This window comes from Doryrhamphus excisus, chromosome 4 (assembly GCF_030265055.1).
Source record: "Doryrhamphus excisus isolate RoL2022-K1 chromosome 4, RoL_Dexc_1.0, whole genome shotgun sequence".
NCBI classification, from domain to species: domain Eukaryota; kingdom Metazoa; phylum Chordata; class Actinopteri; order Syngnathiformes; family Syngnathidae; genus Doryrhamphus; species Doryrhamphus excisus.
Window position 1 is genome coordinate 17,978,465 of NC_080469.1, and position 18,524 is coordinate 17,996,988.

The 18,524-nt window shown below is 41.4% G+C and overlaps 2 protein-coding genes across 6 annotated transcripts in view; one reads left to right on the forward strand and one right to left on the reverse strand.

The window, feature by feature from the left end:
• Positions 1-916, reverse strand: part of dock8 (dedicator of cytokinesis 8) — a 63,788-nt gene extending 62,872 nt beyond the window's left edge. The window contains exon 1 of one of the 3 annotated variants that reach the window (XM_058069550.1): positions 468-916. In XM_058069550.1, the coding sequence (XP_057925533.1) occupies positions 468-520 (53 nt within the window). In that variant the 5' untranslated portion in view covers positions 521-916. The remainder of the gene's footprint in view (positions 1-467) is intronic. The other 2 variants (XM_058069549.1, XM_058069551.1) reach the window with 2 other exon arrangements.
• cbwd (COBW domain containing) lies at positions 515-18,475 on the forward strand. Of its 3 annotated transcripts, none has more exons than XM_058069555.1 (16): positions 515-670; positions 1,827-1,966; positions 2,071-2,157; positions 2,379-2,475; positions 2,541-2,632; positions 4,676-4,735; positions 6,402-6,439; positions 9,497-9,543; positions 9,824-9,910; positions 9,993-10,037; positions 10,714-10,770; positions 13,439-13,490; positions 16,586-16,654; positions 16,779-16,844; positions 16,977-17,103; positions 17,453-18,475. In XM_058069555.1, the coding sequence occupies exons 2-16, from the start codon at positions 1,867-1,869 to the stop codon at positions 17,518-17,520; spliced, it is 1,092 nt and encodes a 363-aa protein (XP_057925538.1). In that variant the 5' UTR covers positions 515-670; positions 1,827-1,866; the 3' UTR covers positions 17,521-18,475. The 3 variants fall into 3 exon arrangements, with proteins under 3 accessions (XP_057925538.1, XP_057925535.1, XP_057925539.1); XM_058069552.1 differs by lacking the exon at positions 515-670 and adding an exon at positions 685-1,449 and having other exon boundaries at positions 17,453-18,472; XM_058069556.1 differs by lacking the exons at positions 515-670; positions 1,827-1,966 and having other exon boundaries at positions 2,154-2,295; positions 17,453-18,474.
• Positions 18,476-18,524: the final 49 nt, after the last annotated feature.

An 18,524-nucleotide genomic window follows, 5' to 3' on the forward strand; every position in this document is an offset into this window, starting at 1 on the left:
ATGTAAACAAAGGTACGTGGAGACACAATGAATACAGATGTTGTAATGCACAAATAAACTTTAAACCTTTACTTGCATATAAATGAGCCCCACTGCGAAAAAAAAGGGAAACTACACATGCATTTACAGTTAGTCATAGGAAGCTTTTATTGTTTTTATGAGTTGTATGTACGGAAGACACAATGGACTCCCATGCATTTACTTCCTCTACACCTGCAGGAACTATGACCACATCCAAACATCACTATGAATGACACACCACAGGATATAGTAATCATATGAGAAGCACTACAAGACATGCAAGTAGGTACACATAAAAGTTGAGTCGGATGTAAGGCAATAAACGTCACATTACACATGACAACATGTGGCTGCCTGTTCCCCTACCAACACTTCCCCGTTAGATAGAACTAACGTCCAAACAGCCACTTGAAGAGTTATGTTCTTGCTTATTTAGCTCATCTTACCTGTTGATTTTCAAAGCAAAAGCCCGTCGCTCCGCGCTCGTCACAGAAGCCATGTGAGGGTCTAAAGTCCGGTTAAGAGCCGGACTTGCCGGTTGGTATACCCGCCTGCCGCTTCACCCGCCCGGCTGTCACACAGTCTGAGGCGCCGCCTCTCCTCGCCACACAAGAAAGCTCCGTAGTCAAGCGAGTGAGCGAGACCGGAAGTAGGTAATCACTTTCCGGTTTGGGCGCCACAAAGTACAAATATACGGGTCGTAGTAGGTTAACAAAATTAAAGTCTTCAAAGATCGCTAACGTTATTTAACAATACTGAATTAAAATAACGATGTAATTATTTTATAGTCTAAAAGCCGGTTGTATTGGTTTTAATTCCGATGACAGAACGAGTAAAAATGCATCAACAGCAAGAGTCAACGTAGAAAATTATCAAAACTGCTAACGCTGCATCGTATTAAAATACATGTCAACGTTAGCATGTGTCAGTTAACACACGAAATAAGCGAAATTTTGATTTTATACAATAATATCCACCAGTAACAGCGTTCTAATTATTTGCAGTACACGTAAACAATTATTTTGTTTCCTTCAAATGATATACAATCATACAGTGCAGCATACGCCTCTAAACATCAACGGAAATATGTCGCCCTCTTGAGGTTAAAGTGCTGACTTCATCCTTTTTAATACCACATTCTGTACGGTGAGGTAAAGTGGTAAAAATTGTTTATTTTCCTATACATATATTCATAAATTATTTTAAATTGTAAAGTTACGTGTTTTGTCCTGTTTTACTTATTTGTTTGTTTCCCATAAAGTATGTTGACTATTGAGGCAAATCGAGGAACCTTTATTCATGCCAAAGAAGCCGTCGGACTGCTAATAGTGTTGCACGGCAGCAGAGCCCCGTAGAGACGACTTGCTAACGCTGCTTGTAATTAAAATAGTACGTTTTGCTTGATTGTGCGATTCATCATAGTGGCAGGTAAGCTTTACGATACGTTTTGTATTTTGTGGCTGGGAATTCACCAGGGAAGAGGAAATGAACACTTGAAAGTAAATAAATGTGGACAAACAAACTAGATTTGTTTGCAGTCTGAGTACATTATATTGCATCAAGTATACTCACATTAAACTTCATATAACAGGTGTAACACTCACCATTTTTTATTCTACACCGGTTTCAAAAATATATTTGTGGTTGTGTGAAAACAGAACGAATTGACATGGATGCAAACGACTGCTAAAATTGAAAATTTACTTTGCAAAGTCAGCCATACAGTCCTTCGATTGGCTGCCATTACACCTAATGAATAGTCCAGTGATTTTTTAATTTTTTTTGGCCTCTGTTTGATTATTCAGATCATCTTGTCTCTTGCCTGGTGATTCAAATGTCGCAGTGATGGCTGATGACGACGTTTGCCCAGAGTTGGTTCCCATCGATGCCCAGCCTGATGGTCTTGCAGAGCAGATTCCCGTCACCATCATCTCTGGCTACCTTGGTGAGACACTGTCTGCGTTCTAGCTTCCTCATCTCAACCTCATGCAAACAACTTTGTCCTTAAAACAGTGTTTAACTCAGTGAAATTCTGTACTGTATTTGTAGGAGCTGGAAAGACCACACTGCTGAACTATATTTTAACAGAACAACACAACAAACGGATTGCTGTCATACTTAATGAATTTGGAGAAGGTACCCCACAAGAGCACATTTAGCATTTTACCTGAAGAGGGCAGCAAAGTAACATCACAAATGGACCTCAACAAATCCATTCATTGATTTTCTCCTTGGGTTTCCTTTTTCCATCTCTATTTTCTATCCATATACATGGTTGTAATTCCTAAATAGTAAATTAAATCTCGTTTTTTTGGCACAGTTATAGTTATAGTGTCTCTCACATGCTTCACCAACAGGTAGCGCTCTTGAAAAGTCCCTGGCAGTGAGCCATGCTGGAGAACTTTATGAGGAGTGGCTGGAGCTGAGAAACGGCTGCCTCTGCTGCTCTGTCAAGTAGGTCAACGTGTCAGCTGTTGATCCTTTTAGTATACAAATACCTTTTTTTGATTCATGTTTAGGGACAATGGCCTTAAAGCTATTGAGAACCTGATGGAGAAGAAGGGAAAGTTTGACTACATCCTCTTGGAAACCACGGGACTTGCTGATCCAGGTAACACAATGTGGTATTGTGACGTGTTAATACTGTCAAAATAAGTTTACCAGTGCTTATATGGTAATGGTTTTATTTCATTTGAACATGCATCAGGTTACAATTGAGTGCATCCCATAATCAGTTCACAGTTCCACATGTCCAAAAGGAGTAGGAAGAAGCAAAGCTTATTAAATCCTACCCCTCCATCTGGTACTTTTACAATCAGTAACTGTTACATTTGTTCACTTCCTGCTTTCCTAATATAGTTTAAGTGTGTTTGTTTTTTTGTTTTTTTTGTCACATACCAAAGTACGAGGTGATATGACCATACAGTGCATATTATGACATAATGGGTACCATAGTTACCATCAATATAGTGATAAAAATAGCACATCATGACTGGTTCAAGACTTTTCATCCTTGTATTTAGCAAACATCAACTGTTTGTATTGTTTCTTGAATTGGCTCATCCTTGTGCATTGTTGGAGTTCCTTAGTCATTCAATCCATTCCATAGTTTGATTCCACATACTGAAATGCTATGGCTTTTTAACGTAGTCCTAGCATATAAGTGTTTCAAATTTAGTTCTTCCCTGAGATCATATTTCTCCTCTCTTGTAGAGAAGTATTGGATGACATTTTTAGCTAATTGGTTATTTTTAGTCTTATGCATTATTTTAGCTGTTTGATGATTAACTATATCAGCAAGTTTAAATATTTGTGATTTTAGAAATAAGGAGTTAGTATGTTCTCTGTAGGCAGCATTATGAATTATCCTTACTGATCTTTTTTGCAGTACATTTAGCAAGTGAAAATTGCTTTTATAGTTATTACCCCATATTTCTACACAATAAGTAAGATATGGTAGAACCACAGAAATGTATTTTTGTTCACCCTTTTAATATCACCACATTCAAGTGTAAACAGAATGTGGAAACCACCATAATATTATATAATTCCTGTTTGGTCACACTCGAACATACTGTTAGCGTTCTATCCCTAACGGCTGTTTCCATATCATTGTGGTTGCATTGGGCAGTATAATGCTGCCTGGAGGAGTAGTCTGTATGGATGCCCATTATCTTAAGTGTCCATAGGTATGAATGTGAGTGAATGGTCGTTTGTCTGTATGTGTCCTGCGACCAGTCCAGGGTATAACCCTGCTCTCGCCTGAAGTCAGCTCCACCACAGTAAGGACAAATGTTTCGACGATGGATGGATGGAATTTAATCCTCATTGATGTTGTTCTATTCAGTCATTTGTTATCATAGTGAGTTCAAAGTGGTGCAATACAGTGCATTTTCTAAAGTTATAGGATAATTGGCATTCATCTTGTGGTGCTCATGCAGTGTGTTTAAACAGGTGCTCATGTCCCCATCTGCGCTTTGTCTGACTTTTGACAGCAGCTGAACCCAGAAGTTATCAGCAGTGCTCATGTTTAGAATGAGGACATCGATATTTGGCCATTTGGGGATGAGCCCTGCACCGACCAGGGCGTGTCTACAAGTGACAGGTGTCAGCATGGGCTGACGCACGGGGGGTGGGGTTGTATTCAGTCCTCTTCATGCGTCATTCGCCCAGACATCCTCGTTATCTCCTGTCATTGGCGCTCCCACTGCTGTCAATCAGAAAGCTATCTTTTTTTGTGTGAGGAGAGATTTTGCCCGTTCATCCAGGAAAACGGTTTGGTTGAGTTGCGCAAAACATGCCATTTCATTACGTGTCCATCAAATATTTACAATTCTTTCCTGTTCTCACTTGGCTGTTTGGCAAAAAGTGCTTTATGGGAACAAGATGTGGCTGCCACAGTGACATGGTGTCTGCGAGGGGGGGCCCCCATGGAAGATAGGAACAAAACAGACGTGGCCGCCAGGGGTGAACAATTGGAATTCTTGGAAATCTGTCTGAGAACAAAACAAGCAAAAGTGCAGGGGTTCTGAAACTTGAGTCCTCCTCCCAGTGCATCATCCAGTGCTTTAAAGAGTAAAAATCATTAACATGCTCAAATAACTGGCAGTTAATTTGCTTTTGAATATAAGGAAATGGTTTGTGTGTTCGACAGGTGCAGTGGCCTCCATGTTCTGGGTTGATGCAGAGCTTGGCAGTGACATCTATCTGGACGGTGAGTTTATTTCGGCTATGATTGCATTTGGGCCTCCATGCTGCTCCACCACTCTGAGCGATCGACACATCCATAAGAAATAATGAAAATAGAAATGTTTCAGTATCAAATGCTCACCATCACAGAGAACCCTGCTAGTTTTCATTTTATTAGCAATGGGCGAGGTGACTAAATGTGTTTTGTGTGCATGAAGTAGGGATGCGGCTGATCCAATAGGGTTCTGATACCAGCATAATCCCCATCTTAGAAATTTCCAAAATCACCTACAGAGATTTTCGATCCATGAGCCAAGGCTGTGCTTTAATGTCAGCAACCCTAGCCAAAAGAATATCAGTGAATATTATTGTCTCCACACATGCACTGCAGCCGGCCTCCTCACTTTCCGCACACACACACACACAAAGTGCTGCGCCTGATGCATTCACAGCAACACAAAACAGTCGGACATCACAAACTCTTAACACGCTACATAAAACTTCCACGTCGCTGCAATATAATTTGCTGTACAGGAGTTTATTACAGCTTCATATATAGACATGCTATATACCAAAAGAAGCATTAGACTCTCATCTTTCATTAGAAAAAAAGTTTGTTTTTTTTGTTCTTTAGTAATCAGCAGTAGAACATAGGTAGGTTTAAGCAAAATATCAGTGAAAATATGCATTTCAAGCATAACTTTGGAATAATAATTATTAAATAATAATTTTGACACAAATTTAGCCAAAGGGTCTAAACAACACAAAAAATGGTTGTTTTACATGAAAATAATTTTTTTTGGACAAATATAACGCTATAAAATGTTCTCCCCGTGCATGTGTGGGTTTTCTCCGGGTATTCCGGTTTCCTCCCACATTCCAAAAACATGCTAGGTTAATTGGCGACTCCAAATTGTCCATAGGTATGAATGTGAGTGTGAATGGTTGTTTGTCTATATGTGCCCTGTGATTGGCTGGCGACCAGTCCAGGGTGTACCCCGCCTCTTGCCCGATGACAGCTGGGATAGGCTCCAGCACCCCCATGACCCTCATGAGGATAAGCGGTGGAAAATTAATGAATGAATGAATAACGTTATAAACTATTTACAATTGTCAGCATGTATTTCAATGGGAAAGATCAGCAGCTCTTATAAAATGCATTTCTGCCACCTGGTGCTCCCTTCTATTGTGGAATTGCAAACATCTTTGGTAGCGAATGAGTTGACTGCATAGGCAATTTTATCTATCTGCCATACAAGTTATCCACTCATTAATTAAAACAAAACACGCAAAGACAGATGCGTGGCAAATGCCCACCTCTTTCAGGACTTATCACGCAGGTATAGATCCACTTTTAGACATAAAAACACCAAATTTAGCTTTGGCGCCTCCATTGTGTGCAAAATACTGACATGCACCAAAACCGCTGCGTCATTTGTGTACCCAAATGTTACCTGTCGTGTTTGCGTGTTAGTTCATGTTTTAATAGTACGTTTGCGTGTGCACACAGTGAATGCTCAGCTGTCCGCTCTTTTGTGACAGGCCAGTCGACCAAAAGTTAAAGAGAAAAGCGTCTCTTTCTCTCTCTGTCAACAACAAAACAGACCCTAAGTAAAAACACCAAAAGGCTGCGAGCAATTTAGCCAAGAATGCGCACGAGTCCTCAAACCCATGTTGTTTTTTCCTCTCAGGCATTGTGACCGTCGTCGACGCCAAATATGGACTGCAGGTATGTCATTAAATGTTGAGGGACGTATTTGTTGCCAAAAGTTAGCTGCATGCATCACAATGAGATGTTTCAATATAACTACATTGTAAGGCAAAGGTCACGTGGTCACATGACAAAAATCATAAGGTCACAGACATAATCAGGTCATTTTAAAAGCCTATCCAGTCCTAATTGATAAAACACCCATTTTAGCTAACGGATATATCTCCTCTCTTAATAAGATAGCATCTTCTCCGCCAAACATTCAAATGGTAGGATGCAAAACAGTTTTTATCCAAAGACGGTATGGCAAACAGGCCTGTCAACATTTTCCAATGTAGACACATTGTCATTTTTAACCCAGATTTTCATTTCTGTCAATGTTTTTATGTAAGTCCATAGCAATAGTCAACACACAATAGTACTCTCACGTGAACACACACATATCCTGGCCTCCCGATGGCAAAAGAACAGGACAAATGACACCTACATAATGGGCTCTAATCTGAAGGCGTCGAGCCGGCCTAGGTGCGAGGGAGGCGGGGATGCAGAAGAGGAGGCCTTCCACCCAAAGGAACAACCCCACCTGCACGCGTGACACAAAATATCCCATCATCTAAAGTCCTGTAGCCACACACAAGACCTTTGTCCCTTCTCCAAGTCCATTACCGTATTTAATGCTTTTTTGTCATCCACTCCTCTGTGAGGATGTAAGTTTGACACATGGGTGTCACCATCCAGAATACCCCCCCCACCCCCACTGCTCTGACTGCCACCACATTTTAAACTGTTGTAAAAGACTACATTGCCCATGCAATCCAAATACATGAACTTGGATAAAGGTGTGAGTGTGGTGTGAATGGTTTATACAGTTGTGCCCATATACGTATATTTGGACACTGACACAAGTTTTGTTTGTTTACCCTTTTACTGAAACATACTCAAAAGATGGTGATATAATGGACATGGACATAAAGTGTAGACTCTCAGCTTTCATTTGAGGGTATCCACATTCAAAGTGAATGAAGGGTTTAGGAGTTTCAGCTCTAACATCAGCCACCCTCTTTTTAAAGGGACCAAAAGTAATTGGACAATTGACCAAAAGCCTATTTCATGGGCAGGTTTGGGCGATTCATTCATTATATCACTATAAATTAAGCAGATATAAGGCCTGGGATTGATCTGAGGTATTTTGTTTGCATTTGGAAGATTTTGCTGTGAAGACAACATGCGGTTAAAAGAGCTCTCCATGCAGGTGAACAAAGCCATCCTTAGGCTGTGAGAACAGAAAAAAAAACATCAGAGAAATGGCTACAATATTAGGAGTGGCAAAATCTACAGTTTGGTACATCCTGAGAAAGAAAGCAGGCACTGGTCAACTCGGCAACGCAAAAAGACCTGGACGTCCACGGATCTACCACAAGACAATGGTGGTAGATGATGGCAGAATCATTTCCATGGTGAAGAAAAAACCCTTTACAACAGCCATGACGTGAACACCACTCTCCAGGAGGTGGGAATATCAATACTCAAGTCTGCCATAAAGAGAAGACTGCACTAAAGTAAATACAGAGGGTTCACTGCAAGGTACAGGCCACTCATAAGTCTGAAGGATAGATAGGGTAGATTGGACATTGCTGAGAAAGATCTAAAAAAGCCGGAAAGTTTTTGGAAGAACATTCTTTGGACAGATGAAACCAAGATCAACCTCTACCAGAATGATGGCAAGAAAAAAGTATGGCGAAAGCTTGGAACAGCTCATGATCCAAAGCACACTACATCCTTGGTAAAACACAGGGAAGGCAGTGTGATGGCTTTGGCCTGCATGGCTGCCAGTGGCACTGGGTCACTCGAGTTTATTGATAATGTGACACAGGACAGAAGCAGCCGGATGAATTCTGCGGTGTTCAGAGACATTCTATCTGCTCAGATCCAGTCAAATTCAGCCAAATTGATTGGGTGGGGTTCATAATACAGATGGACAATGACCCAAAACATACAGCAACAACAACCCTGGAGTTTATTAAAGCAAAGAAGTGAAATACTTTTGAATGGCCAAGTCAGTCACCTGCTCTCAACCCAATTGAACATGCATTTCACTTGTTAAAGACTAAACTTAGGACAGAAAGGCCCACAAACAAACAGCAAATGAAAGTTGCTGCAGTAAGGGCCTGGCAGAGCATTCAAATGGAGGAAACCTGGTGATCTGGTGATGTTCATGTGATTGGCTGGCAACCAGTCATATGGGTGTATATGGGTGGGGCATTTTTCTCTGCACAAAACATTGTTTTCCCACACCAGTCACACTCGAATAAAGGAATATGCTTTTGGATGCTGTCAAGTGCGTTCCAAAGCACACAACTCCTAAAAGTCAAGGTAATTTAAGCAATTCAGAAGCCTGAAGGCGGTCTATTCAGGAAACTGTATGACCATGGATGTAAAGTTACAAAATGATGTACGTACAAAACCCCCAAAATAATAAATTGGCCAAAAAGAATTCAATCAAACAAAATGGAGTTACCAAATTGTCCATAGGTATGAATGTAAGTGTGAATGGTTGTTTGTCTATATGCGCCCTGTGATTGGCTGACCACCAGTCCAGGGTGTACCCCGCCTCTCGTCCGAAGACAGCTGGGATAGGCTCCAGCACGCCTGCAACCCTCGTGAGGATAAGCTGTATGGATAAATGGAGCCTTTTCCTGTGTTAACCGCATCATTAGCAGAAATGCCTTTGCAGTTTTTCTTTGAAATAAATGTCTGTGGTTAGCGCGCAGACCTCACAGCTAGGAGACCTAAGTTCAATCCCACCCTCGGCCATCTCTGTGTGGAGTTGGCCGGGTACTCCGGCCTCCTCCCACATTCCAAAAACATGCTAGGTTAATTGGCGACTCCAAATTGTCCATAGGTATGAATGTGAGTATGAATGGTTGTTTGTCTATGTGCCCTGTGATTGGCTGGCGACCAGTCCAGGGTGTACCCTGCCTCTCGCCCGAAGACAGCAGAAGACGGGCTCCAGCAACCTTTGTGAGGAAAAGCGGTAGAAAATGAATGAATAAATAAATGTCTCTTTTCATGCAGCATATAACTGAGGAAAAGGCTGATGGTCTTGTGAATGAAGCAGCAAGGTAGGCTGTTTTACATTGATACACATACTTTTACAAGTATTGCATATCGAGGTAGGGGGGCCAGACTGGTCAACCCTCTTTTCGTTCGGGACCTGCCGCAGCTGTGTGCTGATCAGGCCTAGTCGCTCAACCATTTTTTTTTTCCCCGATGTATTTTTTTTGCTAACCAATGGCTAGACTATGTATTTGTGTATAGTAGACGCATCACTTTGTGATGTCCCTGACTACGGACACTTGTACTGTTACACCTCTACGACGTGCGTATTTTATACCATTTTAGGCAGGTTGCACTGGCCGACCTGATTATTATCAACAAGACTGATCTGGTGGCGGAAGAGGAGCTCGCTCAAGTCTGTGATGCTGTCAGGTCCGTTTTCCAGGTACATGTTTGAAATGATCCTGGGCATGAATTTGGCTTTAGCCAATAACATTTGTGTTTCACACCTCAGGTCAATAAACGGTGTGGCCAATCTCCTGGTAACCCAGAGATCAAGGTAATTTCTGCTGTCACGCTCACAGCAGGGCCCTTTTTTCTCCTTTATTCTGAGAATATAAAGCCTCTGTGCAGTCAGGCCTCCCTGCTTTGTTTGTAAACGGTGGCAGATGAACTCCACATGCTCACCCCTGCTCAGATCTTCATATCAAAGATGAAGCAGCTTGGGCATCGCAGCAAAGGGACCGTCTCACCTCACCTCCTCTTCCCCTGCACACTCGTATCATGAAAACATACACAAAATGCGGCACCCTAGGTAAACGGCAGACGTGGGACGGTGTCCGATTGCCCAGGAAACTTTGCTCTCTGACCTGCGGTCTTCTTGCAGACGGGGGTTGCGCATGCACGTGTGCCTGTGTGTGTGTCAGCTTGTTATTGGACCCAGGTGGCACCTGGCTAACACAAGCAGGATCTACCAAAGGTCTGGGTGTGTTTCTCCCCCCACCCCCCTTCCCTCCCACCGACAGAGTTCAGACACTGGCGAGAAGATGAAAGGGGACACGCAGTGATGGGGTTAATCAGAAAAACATTCTCACCAACATAGAATGGATTTATTTACATCCCGTTTAGGCAACTTGTGACCCAAGATAGACTCTTTGTTATTCAACCCTCCACCGTCAGTGCATGTTGACTAAACTTTATTGGACAAAGTCAACTAATGTGGTCTTCTTCCACAGGGTGGACCTCTCTGAAGTCCTCGACCTTCATGCCTTCGACAGTAAGGATGGCACAAAGTGAGTTTTACCATAAAGTTTGAATTTAATTCACAAAGAAGACACTATCACTGCTTTTGCCTATTAATGTACGGGAGAGCACCAGCCAAACTATTAGGTACACTTATCATAAGGATCAATACAGAGCTACTGTATATAGTATATATTGCTTTATCTGGAATAGTCTTCATTTTGTAATGACACAATATATGGACTGGCATAAGGGAAAATTACAAAAAAAATTGCTTTATATTAAGGAAAAAAGAAAGAAAAACATTTTAAGAGAATAAAATTGTAATTTGATGAGAATGAAACCGCCCTTTTAGGACAAAAATATATATATATTGTGAAGGAAATCTCGACCTCCCTTACTTCGAGGTGATCTCCTTGTGGGTTTCGAATTGAGGATATGGGCAGACTAAATAACCAAACCGGTATATAAAAACCAGAGTATATATTCCTGATACAAACAATATCTAATACAGACGTCCGAGCTTAGTTGCTTTTCCTGTATGCCAACAGTGAGTTGGGTCTTAGTACAGCGCAGCTGCAAAAAGCACCCTTTCTTTCCCTGCCCGGCTTTTTATACATTTCAAGATTGTGCAAGACGTGGACCAATCAGCACGCGCGCCGTCGCCCTGGTTTCATCATCACCGGCCCATCTCTGTCTTTCTTGTCAGCAAGGACGATGCCAGGACGTCTGGAACGTTCTGCGATTTCTTGTGCTGTAAACAAGCCATATCATACATACCAGATATCTCCTGCCTTGGTCATAGATTTTTTAAATTTTTTATTTATGACGCACACACACACAAATATCGAATAACGAATTCCAGTCCAGGGTGTACCCTGCCTCTCGCTGGGTCAGCTCCAGCATACCCCCGCAACCCTAATGAGGATAAGCGGTATAGAAAATGGATGGATGAATAATGAACAAAATATGAATAGATTGCAATACAGATGTACACCACTGCAAACACTATAATAAACATATTGACATATTGTAGGAGAACCTACTGTAATGTCCCTAAAGTGTGTTGCTCTGGGCCCAATGTTGTTATTGTACCGGTTGCTAGGTTACAGCGATATTAGTTTTGTGCCCTGATGGCCTTTTGCCGCTGGTGCGTCTGAAGCGTGTACCCAACAGTCTTTGACACTGTTGCTTGCCATGTTTCTCTTCAATTAACAGACTCTTTTATTGAGCCTACCCCCCGGTCACACCCGGGGTGGTCATCATATTGTGGCCCCCCTCCGTCCCCCTGTGGTAGAATGTCATTGTCATGAATAGAGTCAGTGTTCATCCCTTCATGTGAATGAAACGGGCCGTGGCGTTAAAGCTCCCTTACATGCCCTCAGTCAGTGTGTGTGAGGCCAGCTGCGGAGGATTAAAGCTGTGTGTGTCCACCGGCTCCCGAGGAGTCCCCCTTGTCCCAACAGATAGCTCCTTTCCCCTCACCCTTGAGAGGCGGCGGGGGGGGGGGCGGGCGCAGGCCCCTCCTGCCCCCAATTCCACAAGAGCCCATGCTGACTGTTTGAAGCGGGGACCCCTGCTTCTCCGCCTGTGTGGTACTAACTAACAGGGCACAGGGCTCAAACTGCTGGACACAACATTTAGCCTCCTTGTGAGGTCAGCAAGACGAGGGGAGGAGTTTTTGGGGGGGGGTTCTGATGGTGAGAACAATGGCCCGAGTTTGTTTGGTGGCTGCAGTGGGCGTTTTGTAGGGTTTAATTGCCATTTCTTAAGTTTTCACAAGTCCATTGAGGGCTGGTGTCGTTAAGTGCCGATTATACTGTGAGGACACACAGTAGTCACCACACATGACACTTTTCTCCCACCACACTATTATTCCTGATCCAGAGGGGCCATTTACACGTCACTGTTAATAATATAAAATCGTGTGGTTTTGATGTTTAGTTACAGGTCGATAGGGTTTTGAAGCTTGAAAACAACTCTCAAAAGGGTTATTTGTAGAAAGCCAGTGGTATCCGAACTCCAAAATATACAGAATAATATGAGATAAAAAAAAATGTCGTTTTGGTATAAAGAGGAAGCCAGTAATGTCAATGACCCCTGGGTGGCTGACTGATGTGAACATAACATAACATTTCATGGTAGAGTATGTCGTGACGGCAAAGAATAAAGCTTTCCTGCATTCGGTGAGTTGGTTGACATTCATTCATTCATTCATTTTCTACTGCTTGTCCTCACGATGGTTGTGGGGGTGCTGGAGCCTATCCCAGCTGTCTTTGGACAGTTTTGAGTCGCCAATTAATCTAGCATGTGCGCTGACCACACGGCCGCCGTGCAGCCCCAAATAATTTGTTTTCCTGGGCATCTCTATGTGGAGTTAGCTGGGATAGGCTCCAGCAAACCTCTGCAACCCTTGTGAGGACAGGCAGCATAAAAAAATAATGTAAATGAAGTAAAGTAAAGTAAATGAACATTTACTTTAGCCCAAAGTTGGTACCATTGAGTTCCTATATGAGTTCCAACGTGAAAGGTACCCATCATATTAATTCATTCATTCACTAATTTTCTACCGCTTATCCTCACAAGGGTACATGACTGTAAAAGGTTTGGGAACCTCGAGATGAGCGGTTCAACTATTTCTGAAACCAAATCAGCAACTAAAAGTGAAGTAAAGTGAAGACCTATTTACAAATAAATAATATTTTCTCCTCTTGGCAGTTTATCCGAGAAGTTTCAGATTTTCAAACCGACAAGACCTCATCTTGACAAGGTATTGTTTGCACCCCCCCCCTCCCACACACACACACACACACACACACTCTTTTTCTACATTGAATTCTTCCTTCCTTTGTTTTTCGTTTGCTAATTTATTTCAACACTTCATTTCCTACAAGATTAAGGGTATGCATTCTCCTCAGGGCTAAAAGGAAAATATATACTGTATATATATATATATATATATATATATATGCCCTTGCATGCCCCCAGGCTGTGACACTGCAGTGAAAACTCCCTCCCTGCTTTTTTGGGAGGGGGTGTGTGGAGATCATCTTGGAGGTTTTTGATGTTTTTTTTTGTATTAGCTTATAAATAGACTCCCTAATGCACTAAAGGACATCTGTACTGTCCATTGATCGAATTACGCTTTGTCTTTTTAGCATTCAAAGATTAATTAATTTTCAAAATATATTATTGAGGAGTTTTTGAAATGATAAATTCAATGTTTTCTTTAGAAATGACTCATGACCTAATTTTGTTTTGCGTTCTTTAATGGCCGTTAAGTTTTACCACAGGATGGACGTCGATGAGACATGTGTGTAAATAATGCCATTGTTGTCTGTTTTTTTCCACGTTGCCTTTTCCCGCATTGGTTCTCAGTCAGCCCCTCCCCACCCTTAGGTAACCCAACCACCCCCCACCGACACAGACAGGACCACCCCTTTTCTCCCTGTCGCTCTTTTCATGTAAATGAGAAGGCTGTTTTTCTGTTGTTATACCAAATGACAAGGAAGTGTGTAACCTTAACACTTCAACACAAAACCACCAAATATCTGCAAAGTGTCCCTTTTAATGCCACAAGGAAGTTAAGAGAGGAGGGTGGGAAGCACAGGTGGGGGGGGGGGGGGGGGGCAGATGAAGAGAAGTGCCGAATGGAGTTGTGGTTTTCGACATGGTCATTGACAAAGTCATCAACTGGGGTGTCTTTTGTTTAACGGGCATGATGGCTTCCCCCCCCCCCCCTCTGTTCTCCCTCAATTGGAAGTTGGAAGTTTGGGGAATTCTGAGTATGTAACTTTCCAAGAATTAATTGCAATATTATGAGTAAAAGATAACAGAATTTCAGGAATGAATTTGTAATATTGTACGCATGTTTACAGCAATAGTATATTTTTGTTGGAATTTATTTTGCAAGAATAAAGTTGTCATGTTATGAGGGGGAAAAACTTAAAGTCTGAATATGAGAAGAAACGCATTTCGTTTTAAATCATTATGTGGAAAATTGGTCTTGAAGTAATAGAGTTGTTTAATAACATGAAACAAAGGAATACATTTTTTTTAATTAAATTGCAGCTGCAATATATTCCATTAGAAATTATTAGAAATTTCAATCTGATTAATCATGGTTTTTAAAAGAATTAACTAATTTAATCCCGACCATTTTTCAAAAGCCGTCTCTCTCAGTACCAACTGTTTTTGATGATTTGGACTGATTTGTCAAGGCACACAGAATATTGTGTTTTTGGGATATATAGACATGGTACAGTAAACCTCGGATATATCGGATTCAATTGTTCCCACTGGTTTTGTCCGATATAAGCGTAATCCGTTATATGCGTATACTGGAAAATGTCCGTTTTACGCATATATCGGATTTATATCCGGTATATGCGTAAATCGGATTTTATCCGTTATAAAAAGGCACTTCCTTGACTATGTTTCCAATGTACCTGGACGCGCAGGCAACGCTGCAAACGCTGCAAATGACGTCGTATAGCGGCCTGTCACGATTCGGCGAATCGGAGCGCCACGATGCGGCCATCCGATATATGCGAGGGAAATTTAATAGAAATGCATTGGAACGGGACTGGAGATTTTGTCCGAAATAGGCGAAATCCGTTATAAAAAATCCGATATATGCAATGAATTTTTATTGGAAATGCATTACCGAAAAATCGGTTCTTTTTTATCTGTCCGTTGTGAGCGAATTTCCGATATAGCCGAGGTTTACTGTATATACCAAAAGAAAGATTACGCTCTCATCTTTCATCAGGAAAAAAGTGTTTCTACCTTTTTCCGTTCTTTAGTAATCAGCAGGAGAACTTAGGTAAGTTTCATCAAAATATAATTTCTTAACAAAAAAGGCTTTTTGTGAAAAGACACATTTCAAGCATGACTTTAACATTGACACAAATTTAGCCATATATATGTAGCCCAGATGTCTAAACAATGATGCTACAACATTAATAAGACAAAAATGGTTGTTTAACATGATAATACAAGTATAACCCCATGAGCTATTTCCAATTTTCACATTTGCAACTGAACTGTGTGTTTGCGCGTGTGAATGCGCAACACGGCCAGATGCCTTTTCACTTCCTGGTTGCTGTGCAGCGTGTATCTTGATGAGAGAGATGCAGGCTGACATCTTATAAAATGGACTTCTGCTACCTTGGGGTCTTTTTTTTCCGACTTGAAACGGCATCAAACATGATCTCTTCTATTGTAGAGTTGCATCATCACCTTTTAAGAGACGTATGAATACGTCTTTGGGAGCGAATGAGTTAATCATGATTAATCACCATGTCACACGATGTCTAAAATATGCCCATTTTGACTGTATTTTATTGAAAGAAAGATAAATGAGGCTGGGGTTGTACTCCTGTTGATGTGTTCAGGTCAGAATAAAGTGATCATAAAATAAAAAAGCGTTGATTAGGCTAACATATTCAGCAGAATTTAATGAAATAAATTAGTTTCCGCTGTTTTCAGAGGCCTAATAATATTGTAATATAATAATAAATTTTAAAAGAAAGTAGTCATAGTATTACATGAATACTATGGGAGAAAGATGTTATAATATTAAAATCAACTTTAGACTTCTAACGCTAATAATTAATTTCTTACATTCTGAGAATAATGATGTAATATAATGATTTAAAAGTAATTAATTTAACAAGATTAAAGAAAAACTACTAAAATTGCAAGGATGGATGACAAAAAGTTGAAATAGTGTAAATAAAGTCATGATGCTGCCACTGCAAACTGCAACCACAACAATAAACTGAGCATAATTCATTTAGCAAAGGCACAATTTTCAAAGCTCGTCATGTGTAGCTAATGTTCTGACTTTTCTTTTCTTGTCAGAGTATTGTAACAGTGACTTTTGAAGTGGTCGGAAGTCTTTCAGAGGATGCCCTAAATGTTTTCATTCAGGTACAAACACACGTTCTGATCCTCGACTTTGCATCCCTGCTCCCACTCCCCAATTATCTGCCTTACAATACGTCCCTTTGAGAAGTAAAGCCTCTTTTTTTCCTCTCCTCCACACATTTTGTAGGATCTCCTTTGGGAAAAGACGCTGAAAAACAAAGAGGGGCAACCCATGACTGTCATCCGCTTAAAGGTACAGTAAAGCACAACGGTGGCCTCGGTGGCTGCAGCCATCAATAACCCTGCCGCCATTACTATCTGCATTCAGCTTTTTTCAGCGCCGGGTTAATCTGTCACTGGGAACATGTGACGTGCGTGTTTTCAGGGAATAGTGTCACTGGCGGCTAAAGCCCACCAAGTCATGCTGCAGGGGGTCCACGAGCTGTACGAGCTCAAGGAGACTCCCCAGCTTTGGGAAGAGCACCCACGGATCAGCCGACTGGTCTTTATAGGTAAACCAAACTGAGGCATGTTGTCTTCTTCATGTCACTTCATGTAGCGAATGTAACATGTTCACTGGGGTGGGTGGGGGGGGGGGTGATGATGATGAGGATGATGCCCTACCTTAGAATTAATGCCAGCTATTCACACAGCAGTAATGGCTGCTTGCATCGCTGTCAATGGATATGTGAATCTATACCGCTATACAAGCTGTACACTGTACTACTCTAAATATAGTACTCTCTGTTGACATAATGTACTCTTATAAAAGTGTTGCTGAAATGTCAGGGGTGTACTTACTTTTGGAGTACCTTTTACCATCCTTTAATTTATTTTTTTGTCTCTGCTTTGTCTTTACAGGCAAGAACTTGGACAAAGATATTCTGGAACAACAGTTCATCTCCACTGTGGTACAAATAGATGAATAATCAGTTGGGAGGGGGGCACGGTCAAAACAGAGGAGCAGCTCTTGGGGGTTTGAGGATGATGAAGCACACGAGAGGTTAGCTAATGTTAACAGGACGTCTAGAATAAGGAGACTTTGTCTTATCATTATATAAACACTGATACTATGGCTACTACTAATAATGTACTTTGTTACAAGCAACAAAGAAAATTCACATGGGAAATGTACGGTATCGTCACTTGCGTTTTTTTCCCCTTTTAGCCTATAACATGCTGTTTTTCCAGTAGCAGTAAAAAACTCACAAAGGTGGAGGTAATTGGTTTTCATTGAGTGGAGGAAAAAGGAAATCCAATGAAAACCATGTATTGTTGCATTATTCTTATCTTTTTAGCCACAACATGTAAATATTTATGCAAATATTTATGCTGTTAAGATGGAGATCATTGCTGTAAATTGGGGGGGGGCTGTCCCATGAAAATGTGTCTCCTTTTAGAGGATTTAAAAAGGAAACGATTTTAGAGGAAACGTGACTAAATAAGAATTCAAATTTCAAATTTGGAGATAACATGCTTTCATTGGCAGTGCCCCTCGGCCGAGAGGCGGGGTACACCCTGGACTGGTCGCCAGCCAATCACAGGGCACATATAGACAAACAACCATTCACACTCACATACATACCTATGGACAATTTGGAGTCGCCAATTAATTTTTGGAATCTGGGCGGAAACCAGAGTACCCGGAGAAAACCCATGCATGCACTGGGAGAACAAGCAAACTCCACACAGAGATGGCAGAGGGTGGAATTGAACTCGGGTCTCCAAGCTGTGAGGCCTGTGCGCTAACCTCTCTCTACCGTGCAGCTCTTCTGTGAGTTTCTATACACAAAAATTGTAAATTCATGAAAAAAGTCAAAACATTACTTAGAAACTTTCACAGGATGATTTCCTTGGCAAGGTGAAGTGTAAATGTGTTAATGTAGAACATGATTTGGGGATAAATGATTAACAAGTATGTGTGGGGGGGGGC

What these genes read in the sequence shown, in the direction of transcription:
- cbwd (XM_058069555.1), top strand. Translation starts at nt 1,867, where the DNA reads ATGGCTGATGACGACGTTTGCCCAGAGTTGGTTCCCATCGATGCCCAG. An exon ending in CAGTGACATCTATCTGGACG is followed by an intron (nt 4,736 to 6,401) that starts GTGAGTTTATTT and finishes TTTTCCTCTCAG; the next exon opens with GCATTGTGACCGTCGTCGAC. An exon ending in CTTGTGAATGAAGCAGCAAG is followed by an intron (nt 9,544 to 9,823) that starts GTAGGCTGTTTT and finishes ATACCATTTTAG; the next exon opens with GCAGGTTGCACTGGCCGACC.